Source organism: Plectrocnemia conspersa, unplaced genomic scaffold, assembly GCF_051122295.1.
Source record: "Plectrocnemia conspersa isolate PC_06_02 unplaced genomic scaffold, ASM5112229v1 ptg000005l, whole genome shotgun sequence".
Classification (NCBI taxonomy): domain Eukaryota; kingdom Metazoa; phylum Arthropoda; class Insecta; order Trichoptera; family Polycentropodidae; genus Plectrocnemia; species Plectrocnemia conspersa.
In genome coordinates this window covers 26,628,744-26,643,930 of record NW_028277169.1, presented here as the reverse complement: position 1 = coordinate 26,643,930, position 15,187 = coordinate 26,628,744, and the positions used below count along the sequence as shown (strand labels likewise).

Genomic DNA, 15,187 nt, shown 5'->3' with positions numbered 1-15,187 from the left:
AGTCAACTCACTTTATATGTGATTATATAATATACTTTATTATGTATGAGATGGTAATTATTATTTATTTTTTTCGTACCCACACTATTATTCAGTGAAATTAATCTAAGTAATTTGAATCTTGCGATAACTCAGTCCAATAATCAATCTGAAAGTTAATCTTTACTAAATTCAGTATTCCTTAGTTAGCTTTGAATTTTAAACGATTTCAAAGTCAGACGTCTGGGAGAAAGTTTTGATTATACTTCGGCGTGTTCAAACCCGTAAATAATATAGCCGAATTTCACCGAATCAATTGAGCAATTTGATAAAATTGCGTCTCGCTGCTAATTTGTCAATTCAGCGCCGGCTAATTAATGGTTTGACATTATCAGGGCCGGGTCTCGGGTTTTATATCTACTTTCTTCAATTCTTACTAGCTCGGGGAGGAGGAAGCTGCGGAATCGCACGCGAGGGACAAATCTCGCGATCGTCCCTACGAAAGTGTCGATAAAGTTGACCCGGTCAAAATTTATTAGAGGTCGTTATTTGCCTTCGTCGATATTAGGATTTTGGTGGTTAAAAAAACGACTGGGAACATGCGCAGAACAATTTAACTTCAGAAGTTAGAAAGACAAAGGCAGCTCTATGGGGACTAAAGTTGCGTGTGAAATGTCTGATTTTATATAGATGTTACATAAGTTAAGTTATTTTTTTACTGACTTTTGAGTAAAATTACATCAGAATACATTTTTACTGGTAGACAAATATTTTTACTAGCGAAATTATATGCTGCTCTAAAATCTATATGAAATTAAATTTGATTTTAACTGGCTGAGCTAGTAAAATTATATTTAAAGTAGTGAAAATGTAACTTTACTTTTAATACATAATTACGGTAGCACAATAAATCAAATCAAATCATTGCAATGATAATGAAGTTCACAAATATGTTCGACGCACACCTGTTTTTCAGATAAGCGTTAAACAATAATAAAGGGTGAACCTCTCCAACATTCTGTTTTGCTTAACGAACGAATTCGACGTATTTCGGTCATAGTAGATACAACCGATAAACATTGTGTTCATTTTGTATAATACAGCTGATCTGATTTTGTTGTTTAAATCGCTGCTTACAGAAAGGAACGCTAACTATAATATAAATAATTAAGTATCGGTTCGTTGTTTTTTTTATCGAATTTTACAGATAATGTTTAGAATTTATTTTACCTAATCATTTAAATCAAGACCATCGTGACCTGACAGGTGACCTAAATGTGTCACGATAGTAAAAAAATATATCAATAGACATCAAAATAATAAATATAATTCTTAGTAAAAATGGAAAAAATCATTTTTAAATGAATACGAAATACGAACCGGACCAGCTCCTCGTAGCTAACATTAAATAGATTGATGTGCAATCAAGGAGCTCAATGGCGTTAGCCATAGGGAACTCCGCGAATCTTAATAGTTTTTGTTCCTGTCGTTCCATGGTAATAAACCTATTATGCTTTTCGTAAATGGTGACAAAGTTTCTCGATAATGAAATCAAGATCGACGTAGTCTGTACCGACTTTTAAAAAGCATTCAATCAAGCTATTTACAAAATTCTTTCTGTTTCTCGAACGGTCATGTCAGATTTTTTGCCATTCGTATGTGAACTATAGCATTATCCACATTGTCTTTCAATTTTGTTTACCCCTAAACCAGCAATGCAATAATATGCATACTAGCAGATTTGCTTTAAGCGAGAGATATCTGCGAAAATACATAAATAAATGAATATACTACTGATAAATATATATAAGTCATAACAATCCGATTAAGGTTATCTTAAATTATTTAAAAACATAAACAACTGTTATACTCATATATTTACTAATAATCTTATTAAAGAAAGTTTCAATTTGATTTTATCAATTTCAACGAACTGATTAATTTATCTCGTTGAAGTCCGAGCGTGACTAATTAATAATTTCTTTGTTCTCACATGTTAACGATGTCATTGTTTCGTGTCGCAAATCACTCATTTGTACAACAATTGTACGTTAAAAAATCGTATCAAATTGCTTGCATGCTAACGACCTTAAACAATAAATTAATTAGTAACACTGAATGAACGTCGTATTAATTTGATTATTTAATATGAATAATTCTCTGAACCATTTACTTTTAATAGTTTAAATTATAATGTGTTGTATGAATACTAATTTAGATTTTTCAACACGGATGATACATTTTTTTTATGTCATAAATTAATTACGACACGTGACTAGCTTTTTCACGAAATCGATCTGGGTGGTCTTCCAGCTGATTTATTATACAATAAAGCGGCGTTTGTTCGTCTGCTTTTGTCTCAAAATAGACCGGCGCCAAGGATGTCCGGCTCTGAAGACAAAAAGGATCGTCCTTGACTCACATGTAAGTCTGGATGACGTAACGTTGAGCCTAAATTCTAATAAAATATTCAATGTAACTTCCTATAGTTGCGCAACGTCCTGTCTATAAGACAATTGAAAGTTCGAAGACCCGTCCTTGGACAACACATGTCATGACACGTGTGGAGATTCTTAAATGCGGCATTGTGTCTGCTCATATCATATTCATAACTTCGACGCCATGAAAGAAATCTTATCGTTTTATCTTATCAATTCATTCGTAATTTTATACATTTACTCAGTTAAATTGTGCGGCAAATGTGCTTGGCACACGCATTTTCATCAAGTTGAATTATCGGTTTTGTCGTCGATGTCGATTCAGCGTTAAGGGCTGAAATGCTCTAGCTTATGCCTGCACTACACTCTCTGGAAGTTGGTCAAGGTTGGCCAAGGACGGAGAATATAGTGGGCTACTTCGGTCGAGTTCGGTTCTGCCCGCTCTAAAATCTCTCGGAAATTGTCCGAGGTTACCGAGAACGGTACGTAAAGTGGGAGTAATTCAGTCGACTTGGCCAGCTTCGAACGCTTCCGAACATTGTCGGCAAAAGAACCGAAGTCTGAGCTGCTCTTTCGAGCGCGAGCGGTGATATACTTATCCTTTTGCTCTCTCGCGTGTTAAGTGACGAGAGTGAGAGAAATAATGATATGGTGTTTCACAAACTGAGATAGAACGAGTAACTCGGTTCAATTTCAATATGCGCGTAGGCGTCCTGTGGTCAACACGTATGTCGAGCGCTGCATCGTGGTCACGTGGTCAAATTATCGGACACTTCAACAGAATATTTTAGGATATTTTAGGGCATCAAAAGGGACTAATTATATTTTTGATAGTATATTCTTCTAACAGATATCGTTATTATATTTTTTTCATATAAAATTAAATAATTAAAAAATAATTAGTGGTACTTGATTTGGTTAAAAAAAATCGTTTCGAATATTCTTATGTATTTTCCTAGATCGGCTTATATAAATGTCACACCATAACGAATTCTTATTTAAAATCGATGGCGACAAATTCTAGGATAGTCACATATGTGGTGTTCGTATTCTGAGGTATCATTTGTATGCCTTATGGCATTTTGCAAAAGCCGACAAAGATTTTGCGTAAATTGAATATTTACGACCGAAAAGTTTTCACTGATGTTGTATTAGTGAGTGCCCATACAAACTTTTATAATTATCAGTAGCGTAGTTTTAATAATATGACGATTATTTGGCACATTTTTCGATCGCGCGCAAATATGCCACCTGTACATGACAGCAGCCGCCATACATACATCATTCACGCCCGCCGTCCGGACGACATATCAACAACTTCCAGAGAGTGTAGTGCAGGCATTATATACAATTGAGGAAAAGGGGGGAAATCAACGATCCTACTCTCCTATGACTCTTTGACTAATCTAAATAATTTGAGGCGGAACTGTTATATATTTTTTGCAAATTTTTTGTTTAGTATTAAAATTAAAGGAATATAAAAATTTCGTTTAGTACTTTAAAATGCCATGGTGTATTTTTAAATAATATGGTGTGCACTGTGATGTGCAAAATATCCCTGTGAAAATAAATTGAAAATGGCTTCAAAAACAAGCAAGTTATTATACATTGCAATGTGCACCGAGTCTGAAGAGGTTAAAATAATATAAAGCATTATAAATGTAAAAAATCAAATTAATTGCTTTAAAATATTCAGTATTTAACCTTCTATTTGGTGTTTCGCTTTTATACTTATAATGTATCCTACTCAATTATATTTTGTGAGCTTTTAGGATTGTAAATGCGTAATTAACAATATTGTATCATTTTATGGTATATGATTCCGCAATAGCAATAGATTACAGCATCTAATTTCAGTTTTGGCTTGTGTTAAGCTGACTTGTTTGTATTAAATGTTGAGAAATTATTCTCCACCCGAGCTCAAATCTGTGACCTACTAATTTGTAGTCGGGACCTTAACCATCCAACCTTCGCTCCGGTTTCGAAATATTAAAATAACATAATTTATTATCCTCACGCAGGATATGAAAATATAATACATTGAAGGCACTCTTAAGAATTCGTCTCGCGCAAAAGGCGCGCCGACATTGATATTTATAAGCGATAACGACATAGACGAACACTTAAAATTCTCAAAATCGTCCCCCATTAGCATATTAAAGCGCAAATATCACATTACGCGTAATTCAAAACGTGGGGTTCAACAATTTAATTCGAGCCCAATTCTAAATTTTGCCCTTCGTTCCGAGTTTAATATATATTTTATTATATAGGGTATATACTTTTTTTTAATTTCGAAGCAAACGGCCGAAAAAATGTCCGCCTTGTCAAATGAAACGACGTTCGGCGGACCAAATTGAAAAAGTTGCCTAAATTTATATCGAAGGATCCCGACAGGTATTTGCCTTCTCGCTCAATCGACAAAGAGCCGCTTCGACGAAGTTCGGACTGGCGATTGACTTTTCAAAGGACTATTACACAAAAGCGTACGCAAAAAACTCCGACTACTTACATACTGTTCCCAGATGATACTATTGTACATCGGAATTTAGGATAAAAGAAAGAGATTAATTCCTAATTTTTGCTGGAAATTTCTCTGGTGATCAAATGTCAAACGTGTCACAGATAGTGGGTGCTGTTTCCGAGTATTTTTTTCTATCCCGGGAGATCGGATTGAAAATCGCAAAATACAAAGAATTCCCGGGAGCCGAAAATTTTAAATATTTTTATTGAAAAACATTCTTTAATAAATAAAATATAATTTATCCTGGCTCCGTATTTTAAACTGGCTGCATATTCAAAGAAATTATTGGATCGTATTTAATTAGCACATTCATAATAATTTATGTAAAAATTTGACACCTCTAGTAATATAAGTATATGAGATCCATTTCGTTTTATAAAACATAAACCTTTAGTATATACAAGATGATTAATTTGACATCGGAGTTGATGTTTTCGATTTCTGTAATTAATACAGAGGATGTAGACAGGTAATAAAAAAGCAATAAAATTTGGAACTTGAACTTGTTTTTATGCGATAAAACGGAATAATATCATCAATATATTATATAAATAATCGATGTAAAATGATCACTGATATTTTCTCGACCCGATTTTTGCAACGTGAATTCATAATAAGAAAATTTTCCGGGATTATAAAAATTGTCAAATTACTAAAAAGAAATGCACTTTTTTCTGTGTTGAGATTTTTCCGCAGCAATGCGATTTAATGTGTATTTTTCAGAAAATTATAAATTAATTAAAACAGAACAGGTTTGTTGCTACTGGTTGCTGTTTATCGATCTAGTGTCCTTTGATATAGTTTGAAACATACATATAAATAAGGGTTTCGAATATTATGGATGGTGTTGATAAAATCGACACCGACCTTTAAATCTCTATCATAAATTTTTTTTATGCATAGGAATCACTTCGAATTTAATATACATCGGGAAAAATATTTGTTTTCAACGAAAGGTTAAAAACAAACAACAGCGAATAGGCGATCCTGTATTTTTTAAGCATACCAACTGGAATGAAATCATGGCCTACCGTTTTTTTCGTCTTAAATTTTCACAAACCATACTGAAGGTCAAAAATGTATGCTTATACAATATTAAGAAATGTTTTTCTAACTCATTTTTATTTAAATAATAACTCTTTTAAATTTAGTGCCCATAACATAAAAATTGCACATTATGAAATAATGTTAATTTACACAAAGAAGAAAAGAATAAATTATTTTTGATACTACCTCCAGAAGAAAAAATAGCCTAAGAACCACTATTTTATTGGAGAACATTTGAAAAACACAGCTCGGGTGTACGGCGTTTCCGCCATAAATCATCTCAGCCGTTTTCACCATATCGCCGCGAAAGTTTCCATCGCCTTTTAACAATTTATTTATAGCTCAAAAGTAGCGTGGCGATTGCCTTATTTTTACCATTTATTAATTTATGTCGCTGATCTCCACAATCTTCCATATTTCAACGCCACGGTCGAATGCAGGGCCTTTGAATGTTTTGTGTGGGAATTTTCACGGAACTAATTATTCGTTCAATGCCTTTGATCCATTGTGCGTTTTGTTTATTCTCTTTTTTTATACACAGAATTCTCTCTGGATTTATATCTTCTGCGCGAAGCGGCGAAAAATGCTTATGTTATCAAAGGGAAAAAAATGTTTATTTTCTACGCGAGATGTGTAAGGTGATTTTTCCGTGTGACGCGTGATCTGTCGCTTTTCAAACGAGAGCTCAAAGTCGTTTAACGCGGCATATAGGGTGGGTGAAAAGTGATGTGTGTTGTGGGCGCTTCGATAAATTATTCCTTGAGATAATGCGGATATGTTGAAATATTTGACATTTTAGATTTAGAGTCCTGACTTATATACAAATATATTTTTTTGTGTGCACCAGTTAACTGGTAATTGTTGTTCAAGTAATTGTTGTGGTGACCTTTAAATTGTGACTGATAGTTGAACACCTTTACAGTAATAAAAATATTATATATGTCTTAACATTTTTTCAAACAAGTTTATATTTTTATAGTATACTTGTTTAAGTTATTACTTAAGCAGTTTTGCATTGCCACTACGTTTTATAAAACTCAACTTAATTTGTTTGCTTCTTTAAAAGTTGAAATAAATAATAATGTGTCAAATATCGTAACGTACGCGACACTTTTTGAAAAATCGTTGAAAAAAAATAATAATTCACAAATTTGACATAAAAATGTGTCGAGCGTAAAAATATACTTTCGTTGACAAATTTTATTACAAAAACGTGTTCTGAAATTTTATACGTCTTTACCGACATGAACTTTACTAATAGTACATATTTCCAGCGAACGTTACGACCCTACGTATATTTTTCAAAGGCGTTTGAACTTTATTTATGCTTTTAATATTTAATTTTGACACTTTTATGAAAAAGCTTTCAAATAATATACCAATTTTCTTAGTGTTTAGTTTCGCGCCAGTTAAATACATTGAAGAAAATTATATCATAATTAATCATACATTTTGCGAATTTCGAATAAGAGACTTAGTGAAGTTAATCTTGTATTTCGTACTCTACTTTAAATTTTAAAATTTATTAAGCTAGAAAAACAGAATGATTTGAGCATTAAAATATTGTTAAATTAAAAAAATAATAAATATAATATCTAGTTTTGTTTGATTTATTACCAAATTAAATTTCGCTGCTTAAAAGAGTGAAACTTGAAAAGAATTTTTATATTATTCCTTACCCAGATAATATAGTATCGTTTATTTATTATGCATATAATATGCAATTTATCTATTCTTATGTATCCTTTTAGCAAATGGCGTCTATCTTATTAGTTTCAAGCAGACGCAATAATGTGAGCTATCTTTATTTTCTATAGATAGTTGAACATATGCTTGGTATTGTTATGTAACATATGCAGCGTTCTTTCTAAATTCAAATAGCACGTATTGAACCACCCTGTATACCCTTATCCAGCGATTTTCCTTTATGTGCGCCGAATGAGCGAATTCAATCGTTGCGGCGTGCCCACTGCGACTTACCAAAGTACACAATTTCGGCTTCTTCGACCTCTCTCTCTCGTAGGTAAGCGGTCGGGTGGCTTTCTTTCTTTTTTTTGTCAATACCTAATAGGGCCATTCCCCCTAGGAGAGCATTATTCCCGCGGATCAATGAGGAATCTGTCCCGGGGCGCGGCGCTGGGTGCGTGTGGATTTTTCCTAATCCCTCGCCACCCCTTCTTCCAATTTCTTGGATTCTTGCACGGGCTGGGCGGGGTAGTGATTTACTCAGGTGACGGGGGCTGTTTGTCTATCGAACGCCAAAAAACGCCCCTGTTTCGGAGACGATAATAATTTTCCTTCAACGCCAAGAATGTATATTTGAATTGGGCAAATCAAATTTATTTTATATAAAAACCTTCCTATATACTCAATTTTATAGTACTAGGAAATCAATGAAAACCTAAACAGTGTGGTTATGAATACCATCCTGTTGTGTTGTAAGTTCACGTTAGTGAACAGTGAACAATACTTAAACTTTAACGACTACATACGATTTAAAGTTTAAATCGTATGCCTATTAAATAATATTAAAAACACACCTTCGCTCAAAAATCATAAAATAAATAAAGAGGTTAAATATTAGGCGTATTATTTTTTTAAAATAGTATACATATATGCGCATTAAAAATGTTTTGATAATATTTAGGTCAAATTCATACTTAATCCGTGATAATCTTCAAAGTAGGCGTGTCACAAAAATATTTATAAATATCGTTTAAACGTCACGCTTAAAAAATACACAAACATATGCTGTGATATTTAAAAACTAATACTAACTGATCTAAAAACTTTGTATACTGTAGATATATCTATGTAGACTCTACATATCCATCTCTAGCAATGTGGACCAGAGCCACAGCCAGCGTTCAAACATTTCACTCCAAGATGTCTGGATTCATATTTGGCATTCTAATTAAGGGTTGGCCCGACCGCCCCGCCATTTCGTCAGTCCAACTGTGCATATTTGAGGATGTCTTGTCCGTTTGAGGATTATGCCATAGTGCGGTCCTAGTCGGCTTGCGTATACCCTCCGCGATTACAAACATAGCTGTGCGGTTCGTCAGCCAAACAGGGCAGGTCTTCTTCCGAGGTAGGCAAACACTAGTGAACACTAGTAATTTGTGCAAATACGGGGTAGGAGGCATTTAGCTTTTCGCCCCTAGGTGCCCGAATCGGATATATGCATCTACTGTGTGTAATTGAATTTGTGATTGGGACATTTGTGATTTGAATATGTTAAGGGTGCTATCAATTAATTTGTAGTATATTTTTTTTTTTAATTTTATAATGCCACTTTTTATCCACTATTTTAGTACATATTAAGGATTTAAATCACATTTTTTTTTATCCTAATGCATTTTGGGTAACCCATTATATGATCATTTGTCTTGAAAAAATGCCATAGATTAGCAACAGTTTCTAATAGATCCTTTTCTTTATCTATTGTACTACTTAATGCATTTAAAACCCTACCTCATGTAAATTTTCAGATTTATTATTGGCCATTTATGGGTTGAATATATTTATATATTTTAATATTGCATATCTAAGATGTCACTTGCGGCTATAGCCGCTCACGGCTTGGCGTAACTGATTACGCCGCGGTTCTTTTAGAATTTAAGACGTACTTTTAAGTCATTCTCAATTTATTGATTTTGACAAAAATTTTCAGACCTCAGAATGTCAATTAATTTTAGGCAAAGGTTATGTAAATTAAAATGAATTGAAATTTATTTAATACGTAGTTTAAAGTGAAATATATAATAAATATATTAGTATATAATAAAAATCAAGAGTTTATAACCTAGGTACACATCAATGCTAACTCAACTAATACTTAAACAAAGCCTTAAAAACAACGCAATGTTCACATAAATAAAATTGTATTATATTTCAAGCCATAAATTAAATTTATTATGTACCTTTTTCAGTCCTTTCTGGTTTATAGCGTGTAACCTATGAATTAAGCTATTGAATGGTTTCTCACGACTGTGTCGCAGTATTAGTAAATTCTTCTAATTGTTAATAACTTTGTACAATGGCTTATAAGATTCTAGAGCCGGTCCTTTTATATCCGTATCCGTTCCTATTTATTTTATGTATCAATTCTATCACTGCTCTGCATATATTGCTTGATTCGTTTCCATTTCATGTTGACAATAGATTTTTCATCTTTATTTCAATCAACGTGTGATCAATCGTGCATTTTTGTTTTCATTCTTTTTTGACACTATCTTATAGCGTTTGTTTTATTTTTTAGTGGTTTCAGATCGTTGTATTTATTTTGGAGATAAACTCTTCTTATTATTAACTAATATTTTGCAGTTGTATCGAATGCTACGATCTTACGTATATTATTATAAGTAGTTTTTTTATCTTACTCAGTTACTCGGTAAATATTTAAATTATTCATTATCTAATGAAATTTTAAAAAACAGTTGTAGTCGAACTTTGGACTCGCGCATGTTTTGGAATAACGATTTCTTCTTATGTTTTTAACTTGTGAATAACGTTCTAATAAAATTTTCTATATCTAAGTATAATGTTTATGCTTCAAACGTAATGTTTTTCTACATGAAAATGTTTTTTTTTTAATAAAAACGAGATATTTTTATCGTCAAATTATATGTATTAAAAGAGTGAAGATATAATAAAATTTATCTTTATGCCTGCATTACATTCGCTGGAATTTGGCCAAGGTTGGCCAAGGACGGAGAATATAGTGGGTTACTTCGGTCGAGTTCGGTTCTGCCTGTTCCAAAATCTCTCGGAATTTGTTAGAGGTTACCGAGAACGGGAGGTAAAGTGGGAGTAATACAGTCGAATTGGCCAGCTTCGAACGCTTCCGAACATTGTCGGCAAAAGAACCGAAGTCGGAGTTGCTCTTTCGAGCGCGAGCGGTGAGATACTTCCCCTTTCGCTTTCGTGCGTGCTAAGTGACGAGAATGAGAGAGATAATGATATGGTTTTTTGCAAACTGAGATAGAACGAGTAACTCGGTTCAATTTCAGTAAGCGCGTAGGCGTTCTATGGTTAACACGCATGTCGAGCGCTGCATCGTAGTCACGTGGTCAAGTTATAATGCCACATACTTATCGGGGACTTCAACAGATTCTCACTGACATCTTTGAATATTTTAGGGCACCAAAAGGGATTAGTTATATTTTTGATATAATAGTATATTCTTCTAACAGATATCGTTACTATATTTTTTCATATAAAATTAAATAATTAAGAAATAATTAGTGGCACTTGATTTTGTTAAAAAAAATCGTTTCGAATATCCTTATGTATTTTCCTAGGTCGGTTTATATAAATGTCACACCATAACGAATTCTTATTTAGAATCGATGGCAACAAATTCTAGGATAGTCACAGATGTGGTGATCGTATTCTGAAGTATCATTTTTATGTCTCATGGCATTTTGCAAAAGCCGACAAAGATTTTGCGTAAATTGAATATTTACGACCGAAAAGTTTTCACTGATATTGTATTGGTGAGTGCTCACACAAACTTTTATAATTATCAGTAGCGTAATTTTAATAATATGACAATTTAAAAATTGCGATTATTTGGCACATTTTTCGATCACGCGCAAATATGCCGGCTGTACGTGACAGAAGCCGCCGTCCATACGTCTTTCACGGCTGCCGTCCGGACGGCATATGAAATTTGCGACAATGTGGTTGCTTACTCGAAGTCGTAGGTCTCGGCCGACTTCAGTTGTAACTTCGGTTCGGACAACTTCCATAGAGTGTAGTTCAGGCATCAATATGACATCGGATAACATGTTAAATGTTTTATTAGTATTTACAAAAAAATGTTTTTTTTTTTTATTAACTATGGTACGATGTAAAAATGTTTTTCTTTTCCATTTAAAAAAGCCTCTCTTTTTCGAGGTAACATTATATCTAATTATACCGAACAAAGATGAGATCATGAGAGCCCTGCATTTAAATTATGTTATACGCCATTTAAGAGCAGACCTCAGGGCATTAATTAATTTGATAATTTAACGTAACGAGTGTATCGTGTGCTATCTGCTCTCAAAGGTTTTTTTCTGTATCAATTATCTCATTTATACATAGGTAGTTATCATTGCTCTCTCACTCGCGTTGTCAAGTCACGATCGATAGATTCGCAACTCATATTATGTATCAATGGGACTTTCGATTGTGCAGTTAAATCCAATTTAGACCCTGGCGTAATCGATACACCCCGAGGCGTTTCGTTTGATAACGTTAGCCTTATTAAATTTCATTACGTTTGCGTAACGTCATTTACGTAAGTTTTTGTTGTTGGGGATTAGTATGAAATTTCACTGTTCTGTGATAGCGATAAGTAGATTTTGTTCTATCCCTTATTAAAATAAGTCATAGTTATAAAAGTATAAAAATAATTTAATTATCAAAATAAATAATGTATAAAATAAAATGAGATCATTTAAATACAATGAATTGTATCTGTGAATAAGTTCAACGTTCAATGTCCTAAAAGTGCGAAAACTGATAGGGTCATTACAACGAACAATCGACTGATAACATCGTCATCTCCTTTGTGATCTGAAATGAAAAATATTTTTATATAAATATATTTTTAATCGAAGATAATTAGACCCATGTGCTCGTTATATTGATAACTTCTGCGCCAATGTCAATATTGGGTTTCCATGTTTGTCATTGAATTTAATGAATTTTTTTTGTTATATACACACTATTCAGTGTAATATTTTACATTTAATGCGTTTCACTTTGTGTGTCATAATATGATTTCTAAGTTATATAGTATTAATGTCTCTGCAACTTTTAAAAACTTACCTGGATAATAAAGATAAACATTAAGTGATAATCGGCAGTTGAATTAAGTTTTATCAATATCCGGAATTTATAAGATATGAGTCATATAAAAAAACATGATATTTCACCATAAATATCATATTTTGTGATATTTGCACCACACATCAAATACATAATATTATCATTTAATATGACACAGAACGTCGTTATCTTACTTTAAACATATATAGATTGAACTGCTTTAAAACATATTCTTACCATAGGTCAATCTGTAGAGGCCCTCTTTATCAACGAATACGTAAATTGTGTCGTTGTTGCGCCAGTCAACATGGACGCTGCTTATTTTCTGGAAGCCAAAATCTTTGACTCTTTGAACGTCCTTTCCTCTAGAATTAGCTCTGATGAAGAACAGTCCTTCTGTCGTTGCTACATAGACGTTATCTTTAGAATCAACAGCAGCTCCTAATGCAGTTTCACTACCGATAGCTAATATTTAAAAATACATGTTAAACTGTTGATTGAATCAATAATGATTTAATAATACCTTGAATTTGAGTCCTAGAAGATATCCCTTGCTTTAAATTTTGATAGTAGAAATTCCGGAAATCTTCTTTGAAGTATATATTACCCATACTATCTACAGCTGCTGGGGTAACGAATCCTTTATGAAACTCTATTAAATCGATGCACGTATTTCCATATCCACCTTCCTTTCTCTCGAGCTTTTCTATATTATATAAGGATCCCAAGTAGACGTTGTCAAAAATATCAATTGCAACTGCATTTATTTGCTTGTGCATTTGGCATAATGCCACTTCTTTATCGGCTCCATCCAACAAGGCATATAAGCCACCAATGCCTCTAGCTATATAAATCAAACAAATGTAATAAAAACACATTACATCGAAACCATATATTGTATAACTCACAAAATATAATATTATCCTTAGAGTCCAACACCAAATCGTTTATCTTTCCACTTATTCCACTCACTCTCTCGATTCTTGACGACTGATTTCTCATGACAAATGGAGTGAATCCATAATGAAATATAATATCGCCTTTATGATTTACACTGATTCTCCTCATCTAAAAAAATAAAAGTGTGCCTTGATATATTTAATATATATTGAATTTTCAGTTAATAAAAATATTTTTTATATGTATATATGAAAATAAACAATAATAACCCACTTCATCCTGTCGTAAATCGATCTTCTCTTTCATATATATAGATCCACCGATTTGTATATAATCGACGGTAACATTTTCAGTTTCGGTTATCACTTCATGCACATCACCACAACACGCATTGATCACAGTTAAAAACACAGTTAAAATGATTAACTTAAGCATTTTATTGTGTATTACACAAAACGTTTTCGAAACGATAGTGACGATGATAACGCGGCGAGCAATATTATATATTAAATTTATATCTTATCTGAGATGAACTTTACACATTTTATGTATTTGCTATTAAATAAATATTGTTGAGGAAAATGTTTACAACCACTGACTTGGAAGAGTGCCAATAAAGTGTGTAGACAAGGTCGCCAAACGGCCGTCGCAAGGACACGATCCGGTCACTTTTTTTACGATGTGTATTGTGGTGAGACAGGGGTACTCAATCCACATGAAGAAAGCTGGTGAAATATAATAACACGAAGTGAGAAAGTGGTATACGCACGTAGTGAGAGTGTCACGAATGAGTCACATATTTCAGTGTAGCTGGTGAAGTGCTCGAGTGACTTACTTTTATGTTTATTTACTACTTCTATTATGTATATTGAGTAATACGGATCAACGAACTATTGCATGAATATTTTCGAGGAAAAGAATTAATTATTGATTTGTTATACAATTCAATAGATTTTCCTCAACTTGTGGTTTATAAAAAAATGCTTATGTGTCCTTGATAAACTAAAAGTATAATAATAACACTGACTGAATAACTATAATATCGTTTTTGTATATTATTATAAACTCATATGACATTATAATATTTGAGAAAGTAGTTAGAACGAATGGCTACAAAAATCAATGTAAAAGGCAATGAAACAAGTAACAAAATACTGGAAAAAGAATAAGCCATTCTTTAATTTTCTGTATCTATGTGGATTATAACAACATAAACTAACCTTTGAGGTTGATAGCTATATTATGCGGTTAGGGGATTTGGATCTAGTATATAAACTGTACCATTGAACGCAGTTGGTGGCGTTGAAGGTAATGACCAAATACGTTATTGAAGCTGACAAATTTAAAGGCGGCTGCAATCAACCTTATTATGCCAATATTTTCTTCAGAAATTAATACTTAATCAACCATATATCACAATTATGATTCGTCCAATTTTCGTTAATTATACTATCTTGAATGAAATTTAAAAAATATCCTA

The 15,187-nt window shown here is 32.8% G+C and overlaps 2 protein-coding genes across 2 annotated transcripts in view; one reads left to right on the top strand and one right to left on the bottom strand.

The window, feature by feature from the left end:
• Positions 1-15,187, top strand: part of LOC148235317 (acyl-CoA:lysophosphatidylglycerol acyltransferase 1-like) — a 466,435-nt gene that overhangs the window by 442,125 nt on the left and 9,123 nt on the right. The gene's annotated exons all lie outside the window — the stretch shown is intronic.
• On the bottom strand, positions 12,399-14,210 carry LOC148235318 (uncharacterized). Its single transcript, XM_088186295.1, has 5 exons — positions 13,981-14,210; positions 13,716-13,875; positions 13,331-13,651; positions 13,045-13,272; positions 12,399-12,552 (listed from the first exon to the last, which is right to left on the bottom strand). Exons 1-5 carry the CDS (start codon positions 14,140-14,142, stop codon positions 12,473-12,475), a joined length of 951 nt encoding a protein of 316 aa, XP_088042421.1. The 5' UTR covers positions 14,143-14,210; the 3' UTR covers positions 12,399-12,472.